Genomic DNA, 26,732 nt, shown 5'->3' on the forward strand with positions numbered 1-26,732 from the left:
GGGCTTCACTCTCTGATTTCTCGTTTCAAGAACTTTACTCATGTACAAGTGAGAGTTACTGTGATTACTACAGAGGATCGATATCCAGTATGGTATTAGCAGATGGTTGTCCACTAAGTAGGTAAAGACTAAGGAACAGGGTTTTGTTTACTTTTTCAGTAAGTTGGGTAACTTTTGGACTGGATCATTTACTGGAAATTTATGGTAGCTGAAGGTCAGGAAAAAAAAAAACACAACCAACCAAACCATATGTGTAGACTGAGTTGATTGTGATGGTAGAGCCACATAATTGATATCTGAGTCTATAAATAAGATTAGCTCTTCTTTTTAGGAATATCTGAAATTGATTTATTGGCTGATGGAAAGTAAGAAAGAGGCTGTTGCTCTTTTTTTTAAAGAGAACACTGACTTGATAGGATGTAACTTCTGTATTTTTGCTTGGCTCTTGCTAGTACCATTGCTGTCTTAGAGCTTAAGATGGCACGTGCTGGTTTGTTGCCTCACTTACTGTTAAGTGTATTACAGGTGATGGTAACAAAGTACAGTCCTGTGTTTTACTTGACAGTGAGTCTTTCATAGACAGTCACTGGGTTTGGATGCTAGACTCAATTGAATCCAAATGCTTGCGGGTTCCCATTGTATCCTGGTGACCATTAGATACTGGATTTTCTCTTCCAGGTCCTTACTGCCAAGGGTTTAGATTGTGAGTCTGGCAAATCAGCTATGTCTTTCCTGAAAGTGCAAGCCTTCCAAGTAGTAAAGGCATGACTGTTATTGATTTTCACGGATTTCTGTTCTCTGATTTAGTATTTTTAAGGACACTTGAAACGCTGAAATCGGAATGTTCAAAAAGTATTTTGGTAAATGTGTACACAAATCATAGGTGTATCGTAATGTAAATAGAAGCAGAAATGGCAGTGATTTATTTGCACTCGCAAACCTGTATCTGTTTTAAGGGCCAGTTTAGTATTCTTTGGCTGTTTGCCTTAAAGAGTCTCGGAGCCTATGGAGCTCATATCTGTGACTCATTCTTTCTAGTTGTGAATTTTCTTCTAACGCCCCCAGCAGATCTTTCCAGCATCAGCTGGTCCAATCTTCAAAACACTCTCTTTAGCTGTAAAGCGTACCCCTTTGTGTGTTGAAACCTCACCCTTTTCAGTTTTTGTGGTGTTTGAGTATAAAGGACATGCTGAGTTTACCTCTGTGTTAGCAGTCTTACTGTTGTTCTAAGTCATTCTGTGGTAAAGTTCCTGGCAGCTGTCATAGGCAGACAGAGACACCTCCAGCTGTTATTTTTGTTGTCTTTGTTCAGAAAGAATGATGCAAGTATATAGCAAACCAGCTATAAGCATACAGAATTGTTATTGTGTGACTGTTTTTCTAAGTTACTGAAAAGCTTAGTTGTAATCTGCATGGCATTTTGGGGGATTTTCTACCATTGATGCAAAATGCAAGATACTCTGTTTAAATCTCCATTTAAATTCTAAAGAAGTTCTTACTATTAATTCACTGCATTGAATAATAGTATGTTTTGGCTGATTTTTGTGATCCTGTATGTTTGGCATTCATTATTAATATTTTGGACAGAGCATGGTTTAGAAATTCCCTACAGAAAAGCTGGAATTCTTTGGTAGTTGTCCAGTGGACATCTGGGTAAGTGTCGGGGATTTGGGATAATTGCCACTGATGTTAATATTTGCAGTGAGCTCATGGGTGGTACAGTTGTTTTATTGGTCTAAGGTTTTGAACATTGTCTTAACATCTGCATCTTATTGCTATCGCTTCTGGTTAGCTTTGAATGGGATTGCTGTTTGTTATTGGCTTTTCGCAACCATAAGGGACTTAATCATTATGGCAAATTATGAAGTTTGGGCTCAACAATGCAAAAAAAGGCGAGTGTTCTGTGTCATGTCAGTTTACATACACCATGTGTTTTGCTGTCCTCTGCATAATAGGAAAAATTACTCCTCAGCGTTAAATGCTTGAGAAAGTGGTACTGTGTCAAATCCTGATTTTTAGGAGCGGCTTGCTAGGAAAACCTATTGTAAAAGGCATTTATTATCTATATTATCTATATGAATCACGGTTTCTATATTTACATATATTAACCCAAAGTGTATATATATTTTTTTGTGAAATGCAATACAAAACTTTTTCCAGGGCTGTGTAATTGTCTGAATTTTCAGAGACATACATAAGCATCAAGCAGTTCTTTTGCCCTGTCTTAAATGTATGGAGGTAAACTGATTTCTGTGCATGCTTTTGGCAGCCTCAGTGACAACTTGATGCTTCAAAGCTTCCTTCGTCTCCTGCATAACACTTTTCTTGATGACCACAGGATGTTGAGTGCAGACTTTTACATGTTGCTGTGGTGCTACTGAGCATGAAAGTTAATCTACTTTGTGCCAGTTTTGTGTGTGTGTGTATGAGAAATGCATCACACTATTATGAGTTTCATCCTGGTAATATGTTACCACTCTTATGTTACCTATTCCAAGGCAATATCATCTATTATTATTTCCCTTTGGTAACTTAGCAACATTTCCTTATAGCTTTACCTGGTCTCAGCCATAATGATTATCATCTTTGGAATATATACTTTTTTTTTTAAGTATCAAATGAGGAAACTTTATGGTTTGCCTAAAGATCTGCACCAAGTGACTCTTTAAAGCAGAGTCTGTGGGGGAAGGAAGTAGAGAATCCTTTAACTTTTATTCTGCAGTCAACTAGGAGTTAGAGCAGTAATTGCTACCAATTGTAAGCAATCAGATGAGCAAACCTGCAGTCTAATTTTGAAGTACCTTACACTTGCCCTACTTCAGCTACCTCTGCGTTAATAATATAAACTAATGAATAACTTCAAATGCATGAGAAAAATGAGTGTTGAATGACATCTGTATTTGGCAATGAGTCTTGATAGGCATCTTGCTCTGATCTCTAGACTGTATACTTAAACAAATGTATATTCCTTTTTAAAATGTTGTTCCAGTGCTAATTTTCATTAACATAATAAGTATTTTAAATGTTCTTTGAAAATAAATATGTATATACCTAGTCAAATAAAACTAGAGATCTCTAAATTTACTGAAGATATGGTAATTTTACAGGTAACTGTTAGGCATGGTTTTCTTACTGAATTGTATGCTAGTAGGGAGAGAAAAAAATGGAGTTACTTCACTTTGATAAAGCAGAGTAAATTTTTATACCCAATATTTAAGAGAAAATATTTTTGCCCCTAGGCAAAATATTTTTTATCTCAAAATCACTGTCCTATGAATAATGGAAACTTCATAGGAGCATGCTTGGTTATGTTTTTAAAACAGAACTTGATTCATTCAGCTGCAGGTGTTCCTTTATATAGTTTTTATACTAGCATGTGTGTTTATATACATTGTCTCCTTTCTTTTTTCCTCTTGAGACTGTGAGGTTATTAGGTGTGCAGAATTTCAGGTGAGAGGAATTTGAGGAATGCTCTTGTACTGACAGTAATAGTTTTCTTCCGCTAACTGCGGATTTGCAGTTAGAGCTTTCATGTTGTTTCTTCTTTAATCCTTTCAACTTGCACTGTAAGGACTATTTTAAGTTTTGGAAGATGTTTTTGGACTCTCCTTATTTTAGATGGTAACTGCTGTATCAAATATCTTAAAGAATATTGCATGCTTTTGTTTCTTAGTATCTTTTGCATTCAGTCACATGGTTGGTTGGTTGACCTGTCTTAGTGAGCAGTGATTTAAATATACAGTCATCTGCTGACTTTTAGAATACATTTACGAGTTAGCTGTACTTGCTTTTAGTTTTCCTTACTTAAGTGTTATTTTTAAAGTAAAAATAGGATGCTAGAGTAGGAGTTTTGGTCTGGTTTCCAAGGAAATAATTTGTGTTATCATTGTTTGTAGTGTCCGTTTTCCTTCTTTTTAGTAACTTGTTGCTGCTTTCATTTGAATTGTCTGGGGGGGCAGGGGGAAATCTGATAGATAATATTTGTAGAAAATTAAATTGTGTAAAATGGGCACCTGCACTGAGCGGAAGAAAGCCTAGAGGAGCCTGTCCTCATAGGACAGTTGCAGCATGACCTTATAAGTTATAAACTTCTTTAAAAAACGCCATTGAATTGTTTTCTGTATGCCACACCTTTTCTCTTCTTTGTCTATCCATAAATGAAATTAGTATTAAGAATTTTTGAGTGCTTCAGGAGAACAGTTAGAGAGGAAAAATTAAACAGTTTACAGAAGAGGTGTACTCTTCGGTAAATCAGTAAGTCTTGTTATGGATATGTATATAACAAATCTACTTGTGAACAAATGTGTCGTACACCGCTGTGGAAAACCTGGTTGGCTCTCATGACAAATACTATCATAAATGTGGTACCATGCCTTTATTACACAAGTGGAAGACAGAATGAAAATGTTCACGAGTTTGACCTCTGTTACTACTTTTCTAAAGTGTTACAGATTTTTACAGTGGTTACACTTTCCCTTTCCTGTTTGATGCTTTTTACTTTCACCAGCATTTTCAATCTTCTGGATCTTTTCCTTTTGATTTCTCTCTTTGTCAGCTATGACAGTAATTAGCTTTTACAAAGAAGACTGAGAAAAATTTAGTATTTGACTGTGGTGTGTATGGTGTTTTTTTGTTTTTTTTTTAAAGGTTCTTCTAAATTTTGAAATGCTTAATGAAAATGCTGCATTTTATATTTTTGGATACCTCAGAAACTTGCATCCTGTTTAAAAATAGTGGGTATGTAACTTGGCTGATGAAATCTTCAAATTAGGAAGCTCAACATTCTGTCAGAGTAAAGTGTTAAATTGAGTTATGCTTAAATATTTTCACTTCTCAAGAAACAGAAGGTAGTGTTTCAGTGTTGGAACATAATTTTTTTTTGGCAGCAACAACATTGGAAGCTCACTATCAGTGCTTCAAGTAGGCTGCGCACTGTTTTGGAAGCATGTGTGCCTTGTGGGGATCAAGTAAAAAGGACGATTGACTGTCTTCTGCATGTCTATGTAAACAAACTACTGTTCCTTTTAGCCTTCTATCCTATGAAAGTGTAATGAGCTCAATTGGATATTGGAACTGATTATTTTATAAGGGAAAACCAAAGAGCAGCATATATGATACATGGGTTGTCTATCTGAGGGTTGGGAGAACTTGGGGCTTCAAAAGAAGAAAGGAAAAAGAACCTTTAAAGGCCAGTCCAATTAACTATAGTTTCAGTCATGAGTTTTGCCTAGGTGTTCACCCCAAAATATGTCCTTATCTTTAATACTTCCTTGTGCTCCCCACCACCCTAGATTTAATCTTCCATTTTGTTCTCCATTCCTTTTTGATGTTTGGTTTGGCTTTGTGTTTTTTTTTCTTAAACCTTGTGGTAACAAATACGGTTGTACTTTGTTAAACTGCATGTACTGTAATATGAGGAATATGATAAGCTAAGGATATAGAACAAACAAATTAGGAATACATGATTTATATTGCAATGCTTCTTATAAGCTATTAGAAGAATATAATTTAGTGAATAACTGTTTCACAGGGAATTATGAAAGAATTCCTATTTAAACTGATTGGAAACTAAATATTTCCTAAGTAAACAAATCTCTGTAGTCTTGTCATTGGGTATATAAAAATGTTTAAACTAGTTTGGGGGTTTTTTTGCTTTCAAAAATAAGCCCTTTAGGGTTAACTGTTGTGCATGGTATAGGTATTGTTTAGTGGGGAAAACTCTGATTTGTGTAACTTTCTTTTTTCCCCAGGACTTCTATTTTCCCAAAACAAAATCTTGTGTATTTAAGTAGATGTCCCAACACAGACTTAGTTTCTTTGTCTTTGCCAAGTTATGAGCTGTACATTTTGTTGGTAAAGTTGACTGTGAAGTTGAGCGTACAGTGTTCCATGACAGAGTGGGAAGGGCAGATAGTGCTGATGCTCTGCAGTTCACTGGAGTCCAGACTGGTACAGGGCTACTACTGCCCCTGGAAATTGGGATCTTTTTCTTCTCTCTATCTCTTCAAAAGACCACTAAAAATGCCTGTATGCCATGAAAATAACTTGAGTAGTGAGTAACCAGGAGTACAGCTGGCAGGGTGGTTGGTTATTTCCCCACTGTGTATAAAAATGGCCATGCCCTCCTCCCTCCTGTGTTGTGAAAGTTTCCCATATTTGAAAACTGAAGATTTACATTGGCTACAGTTTTATTGTTGTTGGGAGCTGGCATATCATAACAACCTCTGTTGAGCAATATAATGATTAGGTTGGGTAGTTCTATGTCAGCTGAAGTGGGTCTCAGCAACTATGTTCAGTTACAGTAACTCTTGGGTAGAATAGTCCAGTGTAATCTGAATGTTTACTTTGTTAAGGTAACGCTTTTCATAGTAATGTAATATTTTCCTTGCAGGGCAGCTCCAAATCTGATTATGTGGTTTTCTTGATCAAACTTTCCCTCCTTTCTTTCCCTCCTTTCTTTCCCTCCTTTCTTTCCCTCCTTTCTTTCCCTCCTTTCTTTCCCTCCTTTCTTTCCCTCCTTTCTTTCCCTCCTTTCTTTCCCTCCTTTCTTTCCCTCCTTTCTTTCCCTCCTTTCTTTCCCTCCTTTCTTTCCCTCCTTTCTTTCCCTCCTTTCTTTCCCTCCTTTCTTTCCCTCCTTTCTTTCCCTCCTTTCTTTCCCTCCTTTCTTTCCCTCCTTTCTTTCCCTCCTTTCTTTCCCTCCTTTCTTTCCCTCCTTTCTTTCCCTCCTTTCTTTCCCTCCTTTCTTTCCCTCCTTTCTTTCCCTCCTTTCTTTCCCTCCTTTCTTTCCCTCCTTTCTTTCCCTCCTTTCTTTCCCTCCTTTCTTTCCCTCCTTTCTTTCCCTCCTTTCTTTCCCTCCTTTCTTTCCCTCCTTTCTTTCCCTCCTTTCTTTCCCTCCTTTCTTTCCCTCCTTTCTTTCCCTCCTTTCTTTCCCTCCTTTCTTTCCCTCCTTTCTTTCCCTCCTTTCTTTCCCTCCTTTCTTTCCCTCCTTTCTTTCCCTCCTTTCTTTCCCTCCTTTCTTTCCCTCCTTTCTTTCCCTCCTTTCTTTCCCTCCTTTCTTTCCCTCCTTTCTTTCCCTCCTTTCTTTCCCTCCTTTCTTTCCCTCCTTTCTTTCCCTCCTTTCTTTCCCTCCTTTCTTTCCCTCCTTTCTTTCCCTCCTTTCTTTCCCTCCTTTCTTTCCCTCCTTTCTTTCCCTCCTTTCTTTCCCTCCTTTCTTTCCCTCCTTTCTTTCCCTCCTTTCTTTCCCTCCTTTCTTTCCCTCCTTTCTTTCCCTCCTTTCTTTCCCTCCTTTCTTTCCCTCCTTTCTTTCCCTCCTTTCTTTCCCTCCTTTCTTTCCCTCCTTTCTTTCCCTCCTTTCTTTCCCTCCTTTCTTTCCCTCCTTTCTTTCCCTCCTTTCTTTCCCTCCTTTCTTTCCCTCCTTTCTTTCCCTCCTTTCTTTCCCTCCTTTCTTTCCCTCCTTTCTTTCCCTCCTTTCTTTCCCTCCTTTCTTTCCCTCCTTTCTTTCCCTCCTTTCTTTCCCTCCTTTCTTTCCCTCCTTTCTTTCCCTCCTTTCTTTCCCTCCTTTCTTTCCCTCCTTTCTTTCCCTCCTTTCTTTCCCTCCTTTCTTTCCCTCCTTTCTTTCCCTCCTTTCTTTCCCTCCTTTCTTTCCCTCCTTTCTTTCCCTCCTTTCTTTCCCTCCTTTCTTTCCCTCCTTTCTTTCCCTCCTTTCTTTCCCTCCTTTCTTTCCCTCCTTTCTTTCCCTCCTTTCTTTCCCTCCTTTCTTTCCCTCCTTTCTTTCCCTCCTTTCTTTCCCTCCTTTCTTTCCCTCCTTTCTTTCCCTCCTTTCTTTCCCTCCTTTCTTTCCCTCCTTTCTTTCCCTCCTTTCTTTCCCTCCTTTCTTTCCCTCCTTTCTTTCCCTCCTTTCTTTCCCTCCTTTCTTTCCCTCCTTTCTTTCCCTCCTTTCTTTCCCTCCTTTCTTTCCCTCCTTTCTTTCCCTCCTTTCTTTCCCTCCTTTCTTTCCCTCCTTTCTTTCCCTCCTTTCTTTCCCTCCTTTCTTTCCCTCCTTTCTTTCCCTCCTTTCTTTCCCTCCTTTCTTTCCCTCCTTTCTTTCCCTCCTTTCTTTCCCTCCTTTCTTTCCCTCCTTTCTTTCCCTCCTTTCTTTCCCTCCTTTCTTTCCCTCCTTTCTTTCCCTCCTTTCTTTCCCTCCTTTCTTTCCCTCCTTTCTTTCCCTCCTTTCTTTCCCTCCTTTCTTTCCCTCCTTTCTTTCCCTCCTTTCTTTCCCTCCTTTCTTTCCCTCCTTTCTTTCCCTCCTTTCTTTCCCTCCTTTCTTTCCCTCCTTTCTTTCCCTCCTTTCTTTCCCTCCTTTCTTTCCCCTTTGCACTCTCTAGGAGGATTGATTTCTCCCTAGCTCTGGTTTTTTTTTTTTTTGCAAATACTAGGAGTTCAGGAATAGCTTCAGGATAGTTATATATGAGCTTATTTCAAGGTTTTAAATGTCATATAACTTTTACTGTTATTTATTATCCAGTAAATACTTTTATTTCAGAACTTTGGTCTGTCACAAAAGGGATTCCATTGCCAGGTGATCTGATTCATAGTGATCCATTAGGAAAGCAAACTTCTCTCAAGCATGAGAAACCAAATAGTGATGAGCAGGAGAGGGGGAAAAAAAAAGGCTGCATTAGAGAATTAAGGCAGGTGGAAAATAGGAGAACTAATCTGCTTTGAAAACAAAACAAAATACCAACCTGCTAGAGAAAATGAGACTATTTTACCAATGCCTGATTGGTTTAGTAGGCAAACTACTTTTCAAAGAAGATAGAATACAAATATTTTAGTCTGTACTGGGTGAATCGGTAAACAGAAGTAGCTTACATACCATTTTGATGACTTGGCTTAATGCATGTTTTCTATTTCTCTCTACATTTTGGTAGTGTTGGAGTCAGTATATACAGATAGCTAAAAATGAAAGCTTAAATAATTTTTATGTGTTCTGGTAAACTTATGAGTCTTAAACACTTCCTGAGGAAAAATCTGCTCTTTATCACTGAAGTCACATGAATAACTGTTCCCTTTTTTGGTCTATGAGACTACTAATGCAATGTTTTAAAGTTTGTGTACTTTAAATGCTCGTAAGCATGTATTTATGTATTAACATGTATGAAATATTTAATACTAATCTTAGTCTTAAAAAGAGTTAGAACAGACGATGCATGATTTACAGTTTGCTTGTGTTTTAGTATCAGTAGGTTCCTGTTGGATATGACTATCACGTGTACAACCTGTTTTTTCTTCCCCCAGATTTGAAGAACAGAAGCATGCTTTCCACTGAGATTTATGCTACCATTGATGATACAGAATGTCTCTAAGTGAGAAGCATAGTGTGGTTTTTGCATATGAATCTTCAGTACACAGTACCAATGTACTTCTCAGTCTTGATGATCAGAGAAAGCAAGATATTCTTTGTGATGTTACTATTTTAGTGGAAGATCAGCGATTTCGGGCTCACAAAGCTGTGCTTGCAGCTTGCAGCAGTTACTTCCTTTCAAGAATTGTGGGCCAGGTGGATGCTGATCTTATCATCACTTTACCGGAAGAGGTGAGTGTCACTCCCTTCTGTATTTTACCTGCCAGTGCTTCTAATTTGTTTTGTTCAATTTTTTTTTTACAGTAGGCTGGTGCTTAATTGAGAAGTTAAGGCAAGAGATTTAAGAACTGAAGGGAAGGAATTTCGAAGTTGTAATGCTGCCATTGGTTGTGGTAAAGGCTAGACAGATAGGAGTGTATATCACAAACTGAAGATAAGTGAATGCTGTCTTGGGGAATGTATAGGGGAGATCTTTTTAATTAAGTATATATTACTTAAAATTGTGTACCTGCTTGAAAGCATGTAAGTTTGTCAAAAAACAGGCCTTAAATGGTAAGGAGGTATTGCAGAACTAGTTGTCCTATATGAAAAGAGAATACTTTTGGAATAATAAACAAAGTAAGGCTTAAAATGGTAATACCTTTAAGTCTGTATCATTAATATTTGGCTTTGTATGTTGATATATTCCTTGCTTGTTGCTTACTGTTGATAACAGTTTTCTTCTGCTCAGTTCTTCATTCTTTTTACACACTGATCATTAGCAGCTTGATTTTCTTTTTTTACTACTGTGTTTTATTACTTTTAAGACTGAGAAAATGTATTGCAATTACTTCCTTTTTTTGCCCCTAAAATGCATGTTCTTAAATCAGATTGAATTTAAAGGCATTCAGTGGGAATAAGCCAGAACCTGACATCCATAGGAAAGAATATTTATTATTACGTAATCGGAGTGTCCAAGACATTTAAAGATTCCAGTTGGTGTTTAGTTAAGTTTTATAAGAGACATGAGGCAAACAAGTGACGGGATTTTTCTGTGAAATGCTGTGATTGTAGCTGAAAAGTGAAGAGCCTCCAAGTGCTCTGATTGTGCCCAATGGTAGCAGTAATCTGAAGAGTTGGTTGTTAAATAATCAACGGCTTTCTGGGAGTTAAGTTATGGTAATTAGTTTTGGGAGTGAGAAATAACATGCAAATTGTTGGCAACTCAACTAGAATCATTAAAGTTGGAGGAAAGGTGCACCTCAATGAATATTTACAGTGACATTGGAAATTACATTATAGGCTTGTTTATGTACAAGACTGAGTTGAGTGGCAGCACAGAGATGATGTATTCAGAAAGCCTGTGCTTCAGCAAAATAGCTACCTCGCTGGCTTTGTCACGTACTGAGAAAAGCACAAGAATTCTCTGTTACCAGAATCTTCCTGATTTTATAGAAAACAACTAAATGGGATCAAGTGGTCTCTTTAGAGCTTCAGTGGTCTTTGCTATTCTCTGATCAATGAATTTGTTAGAAAATTGCGCTGCAGCATAATACCACTACTTTTACTCAACCTTCATGCGGTGTCTGTGTGTTCATTTCTTCTTATGCTTTTTTTCCTAGTGGTTTAATATGTTGATAGACTGAATGTCTCTCAGATTAAAAGAAAAGTAATGATGGGAGTTGATGTGGAAGGGAAGTAGGATACTGGGGGACACAAAGCCATGATTTGGAGTAAAAGAGGGAAATTAGTGGCATGTAAAACTTCTGATGTTGAAGAGAGAATTCTGCTTTGGGATGAAAAAAATAGATACTGGAAGAATAAATAGTACACATCAAAGTTGGAGAGGGGAAAAATAATCTCTCATGCAAAACAACAGTGTTCTACTGAACCTGTGAAATAAACCTGAGTTAGCAGGGACCAGAGTTTGTAAAGAAAATGGAGGACCATAATAATCATGGTATTTACTACAGTGTAGACTTAAGAGGACTATTAATGTAATTTAATATTACTGATGTAAGAACTGAATCTACTGAAACAACCAGCAAAAATACTAACAGTGAATGTCATCTTTTAATCATTTGATCTGATCACTTGGTAAAAGCATTTGAAGATTCAGCAACTTGAGCTTTTCTTCTGGGAACTGCTAAATATTTTGAAATGAGTCAGTTTTTGGAGCTGCATATTTGAGAGAGGCAAACACTGATCACATGGTTTGACATGTGATTTTTTTTTTAAATTTTTTTAACCTTTTTATTAATCTGAAGTCTTTGAAGTTTAAAATGACATCAGCCCAACATCTGAGATTCAAAAATATTTTTGGAATTAAAGAACTTAATATATGTTATATTATAAAGACTAACTACTGACATCTTGGTGTAAGTTCTGTGTTGTTTTCACTCTGAGGTAGACTTTCAGCCCAAATACAAATTAAATAAATGGCTACTGCAAGAGCTGCTTTTCTAGGTCAGTCAGACCAAAAGTCTTTCTAGTGTTCTATCTTGTTTGAGGTTAGCCAGCTAGAAGTGCGTAAGAGAAAGCAAAAGGAGTACAGAGTGCTTTTCTCCCTTCTTGATTCCTCCAGTTTCTAGCAGTGTTTCTACCTTATGTAAAACATACAGTTTTGAAATACCATTGTATTTGTTTTGTTCAGTTTCATGTTTAAATGTCACTTGTTTGTAAACCCACTTTAATGATTTATTTACTATACTAATTTTGAAGTCTTCTTGCCAGCTTATGGATAAACTGTCTTTTACACTCCCCCTTCCACACATGATTCAGGATGAATTAATGTGGTAGTGTAATCAGTATTCTCTCCAGAGCATATTTCAAATGCTATTTTAAGAATTCTTTAGATAGGTTGTAAGAGTTTATGGACAGTTCTGCTGAACTATCTCTGTGCAGATCTTTTCAACTTCCTTTCATGTGTTGTATGTGTTCTTTAAAAAACCTGCCAACCAACCACTAAAAAAACAAACCAAACAAAGGCTAAATTGCATGTATAGTTAATTATCTTGCTGGCTGAAGAATTCAGTATAGTTAACGTATTAATATAGCACTTTATTCAGCATAAAATCCTGTTCATTTCAATAAAGGAGAGGAGCAGAATGTGGGCTTCAGTTTAAGTAGTAATAATGGACATACTGTTTTATTCTTCACTTGCACAGAAGGGTTAAAGGGAGTGTTGTGTAATTTTTAATTTGGTGATCTGTTTCCAACTTTCTGCCCAATTCGTTAGTAATTTTTTTCATGCGTAGAAGCTGAACTTCATAGAATCATCTAGGTTGGAAAAGACCTTGAAGATCATCTAGTCCAACCATTAACGTAACACTGACCATTCTCAACTACACCACATCCCTAAGTGCTGTGTCAAACTTGTTCAGTTTGTAACAATACAGGTTTTTTTATCTCCGGATTCCCTGTTAGGCAACTGTTCTGCGGTAAAAACCGAGATGATAATGATGGAAACTTTCAATTAAAACTACCTACTCCAAAGAGGCTTTAAACTGAGAATAATTGGTTTTGCTGTATAGTTTTTTGGGTACAATTCTTTTCATCTGTGTGACGAAAGAAGCACAGGTGGCTGTAGTAGTAAATAATCATGTGTGGTCAAATTCCATTTTTCAAACTTTTTTTATATCAGTGATGCATAATACTGAGAAAATAACAATAGTTGCTCTTTAAAGGAACTATTAAATACCAGCAGCATTTTAATTTTACTCTATAGAATAATTCATGTACAACTTGGGTTCAAAAGACATCTTTGTAAAGTTGGAATCCAGTTACTGGTTTTCAGTCTACAGCAATATTTTTCATTTGTTAATACTGTATTGTCAGAACATTTTATTAAGAGATTGATCACAATGAAGAAGATAATTGTCATAAAATACACAGGATAAAGTTGTATCAGAAGATTTGTTTTAGAATGAGTGTGGCCAGGTTTTCTCTGTGGAACAAAGCTACTGCTTTTGATTGGTACTGTCCTGCTGGCATGGTTTGCTATATTTGGGTTCTGTGTGTTTCTTTATTTAAATTCATATTTGCCATACTAATATTTTTTCTTCTTTTTTTGAATAGGTAACACTTAAAGGATTTAGTCCTTTGCTTCAGTTTGCATACACAGCTAAACTTATTTTAAATAAAGACAATGTGTCTGAAGTTTGCAAATGTGCTGAATTTTTGGGTGTACACAACATTGAAGAGTCTTGCTTTCAGTTTCTCAAGTTCAAATTTTTGGACTTTAAATTGGATCAGCAGGAATGTCCTAGGAAGAAGTGTTGTACACAGCGTTGTCAGAAAATAAACCCTAAAATTGGCAGTGTGGATGATGGAGACCTAGAAATAGATGATGAAGCAGAAGAAATTTTAGAAAAGGAATATATTCAAACTCCTGACACAAAGCTCTGTAAAGATGAAGAAAATGCTAAATCATTGCCTGCTCTCCAAGATAATGCCAATCAAACATGTGATCCTGTACATTTAGAAAAGGGTAGTGTTTCTAGCTTATCTTCTCAATGCCCAAAGTATAGGAAATTCCAGAAAGCTTTTGGAAATGACAAAGTTCATGCTTCAGAGTCCAATTCCAGTATTAAAGATGTTCAGGTGCCACCAATTGCAACTTTTCTTGAGAAGGAAATATCTGATAATGATGGCATACAAAAAGCTCAGGAGTGTGTACCTATGCAGCTGGTCTCAAAATGTGAAGAGACTCAGGTAAAAATGGAAGAAGGAGAGGAAGGCATTGAGAAAAAGGAAGAATCAAAGAGAGATTCTGTGACTCAGAATGTGTCGTGTCCTGTGGAGAAAATGGATCTTGCTGCTTTCCCCCAAAACTCTGCTGCACCTCATGGACTCAATTCTGTGTCTTTTTTACAGACTTGTGAGCAGTATGGTAACTTGAATTTCAGTAGTATGCAAAACAGCACAGTCTTGGCTGAAAAAACTGTATTGGGTACTGGAGTTGGGAATGACAAAATTGAAAGTCTAGATGACACACCTTCAAAGGTTGATTTGTGCACTAGGGAAGCGAGTAACATTACATCAGCTGGTGATCGAAGCAGTGTGGAGAGAGAGGTAGCAGAACATCTTGCAAAAGGGTTCTGGAGTGATATTTACAGCACAGAACCCTGTCAAATACACTTACCACCTGCAGTTCCAAAAGAGAGCTTGGAGCCAGTATATTCAGGGAAGAAATCAGAGTGTCCGTGGCTGGGTATCAGGATCAGTGAAAGCCCTGAACCTTGCTCTCAACGAACTTTTACAACATTGAATTCTGTCAACTGCCCCTTTATAAGCAACCTTAGTACTGAAGGATGCTCCAACAGCTCCGAAATAAGCAGTGGAGATTATGTTCAGGTACAACAACAAGAACAGTGTCCCTATAATTATGTGATAAGTTTGGGAGAGGATTCAGAAACTGACACTGAGGGAGACAGTGAATCCTGTTCAGCAAGAGAGCAAGAATGTGAGGTAAGAACATCCTGCTGTATCTTTTGCTTCCCTGTCTCCTCAGGCCCTATTCAAAATCCTAATTCTGAGTCTCTTGGGGTTTCTTTTTTTTTTTTTGTGGCTGCTTGTTTTAAAAATCTGGGAAATTAAACTTTAAATAACTGTTCAAAAGTTTATGTGGAAGATCACTTAATTCAGGGAGACTTACAAAGTATTTTTTGGTAGGATATTGAAGTGGTAGATGCCTAAGTATTAGATCTTTTCAGATATTTTTCTGCAACAACTTTAACAGAAAAGGTTGTGAGTCTTAAACCAAGGCATGGGCGTTCTTTTTTAGAATATTTTTTTTTTCTACTTCAGTTAACCTTAAGAAAACTCTAAACTTCTTGGAACCTTTGTTTTATAGAAACTTAACAGTTTTCTTGGTTTTATTCTGAGTTGTGGGGAGAAGATGGGAGCGAAATGATACTTCAGATTTACTGTGAAATGAAAATCAAGTTTTCAAACAGGCTTCAGTAGCTGTGTATTATGGCTTCAATAATATCACATTCTCTAAAACTGAGGTTGTATTTGTTCCTTCAACTGCAGAAATTATGTGGCACTACTTTATGTCATTGCTTTGGCAGTGTTTTAGGCAGATGCCATACATAAGTAGTCTAATCCTAAAAGGTTTTACTATATACCAAGAATAATTTTTGTCACAGTTCTTAGAATTGTAGTGTGACTCTGTGTGATGGATCATTTAATGTCATGAAAATTCAGTTGTTAAAGCACTAGGTTTTTTTTCTTTACAAGATGCAGGGCATTACTGAGACTTAAAATAAGTAGAAGCTGCCATCAATATAGAAAGTTGGCAGGTCAAACAAAAAGTCAGAATTGGTTAAATACGTTTCTCATCTTTACATTACCAAGAAGTAGATGCCATCATTGCTGAGGGCAATACTCTCTTGCGTTTTTTTGCTTTTTGTCACCAGTGGTAGACAAACACAGAAAGGGTTTCTCTGCTTTTTAAACTAAATTCAGATCTTTCACCACAGCAGGGTAACACATTCTGCTACTTAATATACTCAACTGTAAGAATTAGTTGGATACTTCATAAAATGTGTCAATTGTTTTGTAAAGGTAAAGATCTTTTGCAGCATTAATCAGGACTTCATGATCTATGTATGTTTCAGAAGCTCCTGCTTCTGTAGCTCAGGTGTACAGACAGTAGCAAGAGCCTGGTTTTCTCTCTTCTCCAGCATTAAGAATTAAAAGACAAATATTGTAACTTCTATATTTTAAGTAAATGCCTGTTTCAGATGAACTTTTCTTGCAGAAAACTCTAGGTACAAAAATGTATGCAGGATGCAGTCTTAATAGCAGCCTAGGGGAAACTTTAGACTGAATAGTGATTCTTGACCTGTTTTGTGCACCACCTAACCATAACTTATTTTCCTAGAGTGTATCACCTGATTATTTGCTGCACACATGGACAGATTTCATCCTACTCTGAATATGCTTTTGAGGATCTAGTGTAAATGTGCAAAGTATTCAGCTACTTTGCCCATGCTTGAACTCTAGTTGAAACCCCTGGTTTTTATCCACCTCACCTGATGGCTACATTAGCTTGCTCTTGTCTCTGAGGTTTAGAAAGAAAGATGGGTTGTATGATAAAGAATGCTTAAAATTAAAACTTGAATTTGTCTGTTGGTGTTTGTGTATATCAGTTTCACCTTTGATTTACAACTGTATCTTACCTTCTAGGTAAAACTGCCATTTAATGCACAAAGGATTATCTCACTTTCCAGAAATGACTTCCAGTCATTTCTGAAAATGCATAAATTAACTCCTGAACAATTGGACTGTATTCATGATATCCGAAGACGAAGTAAAAATAGAATTGCAGCACAGCGATGTCGTAAGAGAAAGCTTGACTGCATACAAAATCTTGAATCTGAAATTGAAAAACTGGTATGTATAAATAAATCATCACTGTTGACTTGAGTCTATAAACATCTTGACTGGACATCTGGCTGTAGTTTCAGTGAGGCAGTGAGGTGGCTTACTATTTTTTTCCACTCAAGCTTAGAAAACTTGTATCAGTCTTAGACTTCTTGATAGCAGTTCTAGATTTTCTGTGCTTTACTCTTTTTTGTTTTGTTTTGTTCCCCCCCCCCCCCCCCCCCGGACTTCTTTCCATTCAAGTAGAAGTGCATCATAGCGTAATTTTTGGTGAATGGTGCTTCTGAAGCCCATCAGCATTGAGTTTAACTGTACAGAATGATTCCTAAACAGCCATCCCACTCCTTGTTTTCTATCTCTTTCCCCTTTCTTGCTTTGTGCTTTTGTTCTTCAGCTTGTGGTATTGCTCATGATCAAGCTTACAGTTGTGCAATTGTTAGTTGTGTAAGTGTTGGTCTTGTAACATACCAACATGGGCTGGTGAACTGTTTCCTGAGTCTTGAATCTTAAAAATGAGACCCTTGCAGAAAGGCAGAAGATACAGCAGAATTCAGGAAGCTGCTTGCTTTTTTAGCAGTTGTATCAGGACTGTAGCTGAGGAATTAATGCATCCAGATTTCTCTGCAACCACCTGTTAATATAATTTCTCCTTCTTAAAAGGAAATAAAAGATAAATACTTAAGAGAAATGTGGATAATCTGAAGTTCTCCTGGCAAGAAAATAATTGTGAGTGGTTTTTTTCTGGTCTTTGTTTCTGATCATACCATGTGCACTACATAGTTCAGTTGTTTAGGGTTACTGTACTTTTAATTCTTGTTTATGATGCATTTTAGACTTTATGTTTATGTACATGAACCTGGTATCTGCATCAGCTAGGAACATACACAGTCATGTTGCACCTTTCTCCTTATGACTTCAGAGTGAAAAGGAAAATAAAATTAGAGCAAAGTGCCATGGGCTAGAAACTTGTTTTCCTGAAGTGATCCATCATCTTTCACTACGTGTGCTTCCAATTCTGCAGCAGAGGAGATACTTTGAAGGAAAGCCTGCAGTGCCATACAGTCCTGATGAGTTGACAGAGCAAGTCATTCAGTGTGCTGAATGAAGAAGATGCTCTGGGAGGGAGGGAAATCAGGTGATCATGTTGTTAACAGTTATATTATTCTGACTAAGGAGAGAAGTTGCATTTCTGATAGTTCAGAACTTCCTGCCTGTTTTTGTTGTCATATTGTCATTTCTGTTTGTTATGTAACTTTGTCAATATTGTGCAACACTTGGGGAGGGGGGGAAATTAGATTAATCTGCAAGATCAGACCTGTAGTTGATTAAGTGACTGATAATCATAGTGTAATATCCTTTCTTCTGTGGACCTGTGCTAGAACAGACTGAATGTCTGCAATTTGACAGATATCTCTGTGCAAGGTATGGACAATGACTGTTGAGAATTGCGAGGTGAGGTATGAGTTATGAATCACGCTCTAGGCACAAACATGTTCCAATCGCTTATTTTTTTCCAACTGCACAGCTAAGTTTCTTCAGAACTTCCTGAAAAGACCTTGTTTGGAGCTGTTGAGCATAACATAACTGATGTTATGCACCATGAAACTTGTATAAGTTGTGCACAAATACAGAAACTTTTAAGATCTGTTTAGGCATAATTTTCAGGTGGGTAGAAGAAGAGACATCTGTGAAAGGTGTTATATGGTATATCCAGGTTGCTTCATGCATGAGGACTCCTGCCTCATTCCTGCTTCTCTGGGTCAGTCATGTGTCTCTGACCTGTTAGTATTTGATCTTCTCATGGTATCCTTTGTAATGTGGCTTTGAGAGAGGATATTTATATGTCTAGCTATAGTTTGAAAACTCTTGACAAGTAGATAATACGCCATACTATAGCCTGTTAGGAAATATTATTTGGTTAAATTCCTCATTCTGGCTTTCAGTATGTGCAGTATGTTGTCTTATATTAATTTCTGTTAGTTGTTGCTTATCAGGTTTTTTGTTCTCTCAGATTGAAAGATAGTATTTGTGGTGTGTTTCTTGGGAAAGTCCTATATCTGGAACAGACTAACCCCCTGTATGAGTAGACACTGGAGACTGACTGGCTGGAGAGTAGCTTTGCTGTAAAGGACCTTGGAGCTCTGGGCAGACAGCAAGCTGAGTGTGGATCAGCAGCGTGTTGAGGCTGAAAAATGGCTATCAGTGTCCTGGGCTGTATTAACAGGAGCACAGATGGTGGTTCAAGGACAGTGATTGTAATCCTGTATTTAGCACATGTAAGACTGAATCTTTTGCCCAGTTTTGACCCTTCCCAGTGCCGGAAGTACATTGACAAAACGGATCAAGGTTAGAAGCAGCCACCAGGATGGTCAGACCTGGAGTACCTCTATGGTGAGAGGCAGATGAAACAGGGCTTCTGCTTGGAGAAGAGATGGTTGTGGAGAGGCCTAACCTTCCCATATCTGTGGGGAAGTCCTCAAGATCATGTAGCCATTGGGAGTGGAAGATCTTTGGCTTCCCAGGGAATAGTATTTCACAGCAGATGACAAAAGACATTGTCATAAATTAAAATGGGAGGTTTCAATGGGATATAAGGAAAACTTTTTTCCAGTGGGGACAGGCAGGCAATGGACCAGGTTACCCAGAGAGATTGTACATCGATCCTTGAAAGTTTTCATGACATGACTGAGCAAAGACCTGAGCAGCCTGATCTTACCCAGAGCTGACTTTATTTCAAGCAGGAGGTTGGACTACAGACCTTCTGAGGTACATTTCCACCCAACTGATTCTGTAAAATTGAAAGTCTTATATTAAGCTCTACTTGTATTGAAGAAAAATGTTCTTCAGTACTGAAATCTAATTGTTATTTGGGAGAACTAAGTTTAGGCATTTTTCTTGATCTTCTGTACTGATAATGTAATTTTTGACCCCCATATAGTCTTTGCTTATTGATCCTTCAGGTTAACCTCTGTGGTGGTCTTGTTCACTAATGTTCCATATTTGAGAATGCATGTGGGCCACTCAAGGAGATGTTGGCTTGTTAGAAACAGCTTTTTCAGAGCACCTGTGTATATTGACATTCCTTGTACTTTCTCAGTTCAAAGCTTTAAAATGAGGCCACTGGTGAGGGGAAGCAGGGTAAAGGACAACTGGCCTGAGGAGTCACTACTTCCCTGAAGATTCTGTAGCTCAGGAGAAGGATGTGTCAGTGAATGACAGACTGTAAACTGATCCGAGAAATGTAATTGAGATCTTGTTATATATACGATAGCAGGAGAGGAGGTGGGTGGACTAAATAGATTCTTCACCAGAAGAATTAAGAGCTCTCAATTTGATTATTATGACCTCAAAACTAACTGGCATTACTTTGCAGTATTAGTATAATGCTGCTAAAATAAAACAATATTACTTAAATGTATCAATCTGTCAACAACTTCAGATAAGGGCAGGGAACTTAAACTGGAATGGGTATTTCTGAATGTTGATGTCTGTGTTAAACAGCAGTCCAGATAATTTCATCAGTCCATAATACACGGCTGAGTGCCTCTACCCAAAATGTACATAAAGTGGTTTCAGATTAGGAGATCTGGCAATGGCTACTCCTAATATGCTGACAGGTAGAAGTTTATTAACAAAGCACTCTTTCTAATAATTTCAGGCAAAAAGGACTGGTAACAACTGCTTCTCTCGCAAAACACGACAAAGTTCTTTCAAAAAGAAGTTGTAGAGGTTGCAGTATGAGTTTCTACTGCAAAAAGGAATGTGAGAAGGACTGAAAATAATTAAACTTCATAGGAGTGAATTGGTGTAGCAGTAGTGATAACACACAGTCTCTATGATTAAAAAAATATTTCTTAAAAACTATTTAAAGCTTTCTATGTCTTCAGAAGTCTGCCTTTTAGAGCTCAAAATGTTTGGGTTTTAGGTCTCTTTTTTCCTTTTTTTCAGCTGCTTCATTATGGTCTTGCTTGTTTCCTGTCCTTTGCCATTTCCTCATTTTTCTTTTTTCAGGATGTTGCTTGTTTCCATCATTAGACCATCCCCTCAGTTACCCATGTCCTTTTATCTTCAGCCAGTTGTATCAGAAGTCTCACAAAAACTCATGACGTTGAAGTAAAACAAAAAACAAATGAAGGAGCAAGCTAATTTTTCATGAATGGCACTTTTTTCTATTTGATATTCATTAGTGAATTGCCATCCCTTTTGCTGCCTTGTGTTTGGAAAATTCTTTTGCATTATGCAGCTAGATTGTAAGCTCTTCAGATCAAGGACAGTTTTATTTCATGTCTGAGTGGTATCTGCCACTGTTAAGCATGTTTGCTGTGTAAATGAAACTCAAGCATTCAGCTGGTATTCCTCTCTTCCAGTAGTAGGCAGCTCTGTTCTTGTTTCTTCAATTCACTAATCTGTCACTCTGCTTTAAATTCTTTAACTTCCAGTGTTCTAGTTGGTGCCTTGAAACAAACTGGAGTGCTGCATTTCCAGATAAAATATTTTGTTTACAATTTTAGCATGTTTTATTTCTTTAATTTTCCTATTTTTTTTTATTTACTTTAGAAACTCTTCTTAACTCCATTGTTTTGTTCTACAGTGCACTTGGCATTTCAGAATTGAATTTATATTCATCTAGCAGAGTAGTATTAATAGTGAAAATGTGATGTCTGTTTTTCAGCATTTAACTTCTAAAATACAAATCTCTGAAGACTGCTTTGCTTCATGTTTTATTGACCCGGTGGTAATGGTTTAAATGTTACCCTGTAGAATTAGTGTTTCAGGAATGTTTATAGCAAGTGAAACTAAGTTTCATTTATTAAATAACTACAAATTACTGTTTTGGCTGCCAGCATGAGTTTTGGAAAAGTTGTGTGTCTGAAAAACAGCTTCAAATAACCAAGTTCATGACACTTCAAGAGAGGTTGGGATTGTCCTTTTGATAGGCATTTTATTGTGTCAATGTTTACCTTCTTATTGCCAAAGTACTTCTCTTTCAGCAGATCAGATTATTTACAGTCTTGTTCTAGCTTTGTTAGGAATGTAAACTATAGGTTTTGTGTTAAAATGCAGGCTAAAAGGCTATTTTTCTTCTTGCAGCAAAATGAGAAGGAGAACTTGCTGAAGGAAAGAAGCCACATTTTGTCAACTCTGGGTGAGACAAAGCAGAATCTGACTGGACTTTGCCAGCAGGTGTGTAAGGAAGCAGCCTTGAGTCATGAGCAAATACAAATACTTGCAAAATATTCTTCCTCAGATTGTCCGCTCTCATTTTTATTCCCGGAGAGAGAACGAACAGCTCCATCTGATAGTGAGCTTGCGATACCAGCGTGTATAGATTTAGCAGATGGTCTTTCAGGTGTTACATCTACAAATGAGCAGAGTTCTTGTTATCAGTGTGTGAAAAGTGTGTGTGATGCAACATATGATCAAGTACAAGAACTGCATCCAGTTTCTGTAAGAACATTAGAGAAAACTTCTCTTGTGGAACAGTGTGGACAGAGCGGTGGTATCACAGACTTCTGTCAGCAAATGACTGACAAATGCACTACAGATGAGTGAATCTATTCCTATTGCCAGCCTCTCAACATTGCAACTAAAAGTAAGATTGAGCATTATTGTAAAGTAACTTACTAAGTGAAAGAAAAGATGAAACTATCTTTTGAAACTACATTGACAATTACATGGTCATTATATTACTTGGCAAACTTTGGGTTTGCTCTGTGTAGTTTTAGAGTGTAATTTGTATATGTCAGCCTCGGAACTTTTTCTGTGTGGTGATGCCAAGGAGAGTTCAAGAAAGTTTTTGGAAAGTATAAACTGTGCACAGATGTTTATTTGTGAGGAAGCTTTCATTCAGGTATAGAGCAGCCTTCACTCTGATTTATGCCATAGTATCTAATGCCACTCTGCATCTCAAGAAAAGCCTCCTGACAGGTGTTTATGCACAATGACTTCTATACCTGGAATTCATACCTCTTTAAGATTTATTTTTTCCTGGTAGACAAACCTTGAGAAATGTGTATAGGTCTGTAAATGTTTATTTTGTAGATGGGTTAGAATAATGACAGTATGAGGAGATTCTGGCAAGTGTGCTCTGGAACATCTCGCTGCTTCCTGTTGTTTCCATCTCAGTACCAGAGCCAGCTTTTATTGACTATATGCTTTTGTCTTAGCTCTCCAGTACATAGTTAAGGCAACTGGAACAGCAGAGGTGCTGCAGCATACTGCTGTCTTCTCTGAATTTTGTGGGAGGAATAACAACATACTGGGAAAGGCAGAAGTTTGAAGTGGATGTGATTCTTTGATTAGTGTGCATTGGATCCTCTGGCATCTGAATCCCATATGCTTGTTAAAATTCATTGCTGTGTTGTGACTTACTGTCCTAGCACCTTCAAGCTCGCTGCTGTTTGTGATAAGTTGGAATCAAAGTGTTGTGAAAGTTAAGGACATTTATTTTTTTTTAAGGTATTCAGGCACCAAGTTCTTCGACTTCAGTGCCTAATTGCCTAAAGTCATCTACAAATGTATTTGTGATCAAATGTGTTGATCACTGGGACCAGTAAAGATCTATTTCAGAATTCTGCTCCTCAGGATACTTTCATGGCTAAACTTATAGTACATTTTCAATAGCTTCTGCTATAAGTATGATCATATAGAAAGTATAATAAGGAAACGAGCTGGAGGGATTTACTTTACTTGCTGTGTGAAGGAGAAATTCAGCCACTAAAAATAATCCCAGTTTTTTTAGATTTTTACATGGCAGTAGATACATACTGTATACCAATGATGCTTTGTTATTTAGATGTTATTTTCACACCAGAACTAAGTATTGAACCTCACCACAGAAAACTTTGATTTTGCTGGTTTACAGAACATGAAGAATCTTGTACAAGCCAGTGGAATTCTTCATTTCCTACCTCAGAATGTATATTAGCTTTTTGTGTCTTTTGTGTGCATGTACAGTAGGCAGCAACTAAGCAAAGGACTGTTGTAAATACTGCTTTGCAGTTTTATCTCGCAGTGAGACAAAACTTGTTCTTGGCAAGGCTGTTTTTTTTTTCCTTCTTCCCCTTTATAGATAACATAGCATTAATAAATATATTGACTATTAAGCCACTTATTTAAAAGAAAAATTAAAAATTGGACAGATTTCAACGTACTTCTCATAACCAGCATGTAATACAAGTGACTACACTACCTCACCTATGGGATTGAAAGTGGATTTAAATCTCTCGTGATATCCTTGGATTTTCATCATATATCATTACTTTTTTAAGGGGAAAATATTATAATGGAGCATAGCTTGTATAAATTACAGTGCTTGCAGTAATTGAAATTCAGAAATAAATACTATATGGCAGACATCATGAAAGTTCTACTGCTTTGGATATATTTTCAGACAATTGAATTGAAATCCTTTAAAATGACTATCATTTATATATGTTGGTCCTGTATATGTATTACTCATGAAGCTCTCTGGGTTTTTATTCCAGCATCTGTATATGCCTGGTTAATTTAATCCACCCTCCCTCCCACACTGCTACCCTGAGCAGTGTTTTGCTCCTAAGTCTCCATTTTATTTAAAAAGCAAACCAATAAGAAAGTATAAAAAAAAAAAAAAAAACAAAAAAAAACCCAGAAAGCGCCAAACCTCTCTACTGTCCATGCATAATATAATTTTTAAAGCTGGTGATATTCTGAAATGACGTGGATGGTGATGTTAAAACATTGTCCTAATAGTACACATACTCTGAAATGGAGTTCCTTGGGTTAAATGTTATAAAGGGATGGAGCATATATGTAGAGAATGACTGGCTGGGAACTTAAACATATCCAGTGGCCCAAACCCCTGACACATGTCTATGGATGTTGGAAAACAAATTCAGTGATAACCAAGTTGAGAGGCCGGAATATCCACCAAAGAGTTGTGCTCCACTGCTGCAGTCTGGTGATCAGCCAGGGTCTGAATTCCACCCAGCAAACAGTGCAGCAAACAGTGCAGAAATCATTGCTGTCATTGACATATGGTAAAATTCATGTTGTGTTTTTAAACCTATGATGAACTTGATGAAGTCTGAGGGTAGGCTTTTGCCTAACCAGCTGCATCTAAATAATTTTTAAAATACTTATTTAATACAGTAGACCTACAAGTTGCATGTTGACTTCTATAGCCTATATCATCAACTTGGAAAAGTTAAGAATGAATGACAACTTTATGATACAGAATTCTCAGGTAAATGTTTTGGAGTTTGGGTGTTTTTTTCAGTAAATAAATACTCAATTTTGAAACTGTAAAATACTTTGTTAAAGCATGTTTTAAAATACTTTGGACAGACTATCTGAAAGCCATAAGAGTATGATGGCATACAGATTGTAAAATAAACAGATAATTACAACAGTTGATTTTGTATCTTTCATAATTCAATATTTTCTATGACTACAATAAAAACCACTATCCTTTCTACAAAGGCTTTTCTTTTTTGTACAAATCTTTTGCAGTGAAAGTCTTTACTGGTGCATTATTCACTTATGTAGCACTACTAAAACATTTCTGAAAACAGTAGCAAAGTTGTCTATATAGTTTATAAGTTCCTGAATAATACACACAGTAGCAGATAAATCTGAGTTGGAATAAATTTCCCGTAAGTTTATTTGACTTTTGTGTCCTGTTCTGTTTGAGTGGATTTCTTTTTTTTTGGGGGGGGGGGAACTTTGTTATTTATTGATTTTTTTTTTTTTTTTTTAACATTTTAAGGGAGAGAAGTAGTAAATGGCTGATTAATGAGATATTGCAGGTTTGGGTCTAGAAAACACTTGCAGTTGATGATGATATGCATAGTATAGACCAGTTCATGAGACTGAGGTTTATCATAGGGGAAGTTGTAATAATATGTATGTTTATTAAGCTTCTCAAGAAATTTCTTTGAATTGTAGATCTATTGAAGCCTGTTAATCAGAAGGCTTGTAGAAAAATTTCCTTTGAGAAACTGCATTTATCCTAATCTTCTGTACCAGTTGTAATACTGAATTGTATTTCTTTCCCGCACTGAATCTAGCCTTTCAGCATTGCATTTCACCTTGCTCAGATAACTTTTCATTAGAAGTCTACCTTCATTTAAATTTTTCGTAACCTGTGCATTTGATGCTTTCAAGTCTGAAATTACTCATCGTGCCAGCAGACCCTTCATAAAAGTTAAAGCAGTCTTTTTTGGGGAAAATGCTGGAAAGCAAGGTGATTGATTATAAGGTTCAACTTGCTGCTTATAATTGATAAGGCAGTAAAAGCCTCTCTTCTCCAGGACATTTTTGTCCTTGGAATTTGTAGTCGCTTGGATTTAGTTAGCGTGTTGTACATTTCTTAAGAAGCAAGATGTTAGCTTGCACAAGAATGTTAATGTGATTCCTCTTTGAGGAAACTTAAAATCTTGATGCAGGAGTCTGTGATGTGTTTAAAGCTCATCTTAATATTCAGCAAGAAACAACGGCAATGAAAGCTGAAAGGTACTTATGCCAGAGATTAGTACTGTACAATTAGTTCTGCCTCTGGGTCTTTTTTAGGAAGTAAGAAATGAGGAACTGTTGATAACTGGTATTCTTTATGTGAGCGCTGGGTTTTTATCTGAACATGAGCAAGTTAAGTGAAATTTGTTTAAAGTGAAATAGCAAAATTTATCCAAAAGCTGAAAAGAAGGTAAAAGCACCTACTTTAACTGCAGCAGTTTTTGAAGAAATTTTTTCAATACTCTTCTTAGAGGTTTGAGTGTAAACAAAATAGTTGATCTTTACAGAGCAAAGTGAATGTTGTCCCTTTTTGGCACTGAAATAAAAGCTGGACAAGCTGGACCCTTATGCCTGCTGGATGTTGATTTCTTGTGTTTGTTCTTCAAAAGAAGGAGCCTCAAAAGCACACAGCTGCAATTCACTAGCATGTGTAAAGGAGAATTTTAATATTGGTATGTTAAGACTTAATACCAGTTGAATTTTTGTGGACAGAGCTAAAAAAAAAGAAGGGAAAATGAGCTGT

At 36.9% G+C, this 26,732-nt stretch overlaps 1 protein-coding gene across 3 annotated transcripts in view; it reads left to right on the forward strand.

Annotated features, from left to right (window-relative positions):
• Positions 1 to 25,364, forward strand: part of BACH1 (BTB domain and CNC homolog 1) — a 30,826-nt gene extending 5,462 nt beyond the window's left edge. The window contains exons 2-6 of one of the 3 annotated variants that reach the window (XM_074814174.1): positions 9,277 to 9,574; positions 13,400 to 14,791; positions 16,517 to 16,723; positions 17,634 to 17,849; positions 21,806 to 21,951. In XM_074814174.1, the coding sequence (XP_074670275.1) occupies positions 9,335 to 9,574; positions 13,400 to 14,791; positions 16,517 to 16,723; positions 17,634 to 17,819 (2,025 nt within the window). In that variant the 5' untranslated portion in view covers positions 9,277 to 9,334 and the 3' untranslated portion in view covers positions 17,820 to 17,849; positions 21,806 to 21,951. Of the gene's footprint in view, positions 1 to 9,276; positions 9,575 to 13,399; positions 14,792 to 16,516; positions 16,724 to 17,633; positions 17,850 to 21,805 lie in introns of all 3 variants that reach the window. The other 2 variants (XM_074814179.1, XM_074814168.1) reach the window with 2 other exon arrangements.
• The last annotated feature ends 1,368 nt before the right edge of the window (positions 25,365 to 26,732 follow it).

Source organism: Strix aluco, chromosome 2 (assembly GCF_031877795.1).
Source record: "Strix aluco isolate bStrAlu1 chromosome 2, bStrAlu1.hap1, whole genome shotgun sequence".
Lineage (NCBI taxonomy): Eukaryota > Metazoa > Chordata > Aves > Strigiformes > Strigidae > Strix > Strix aluco.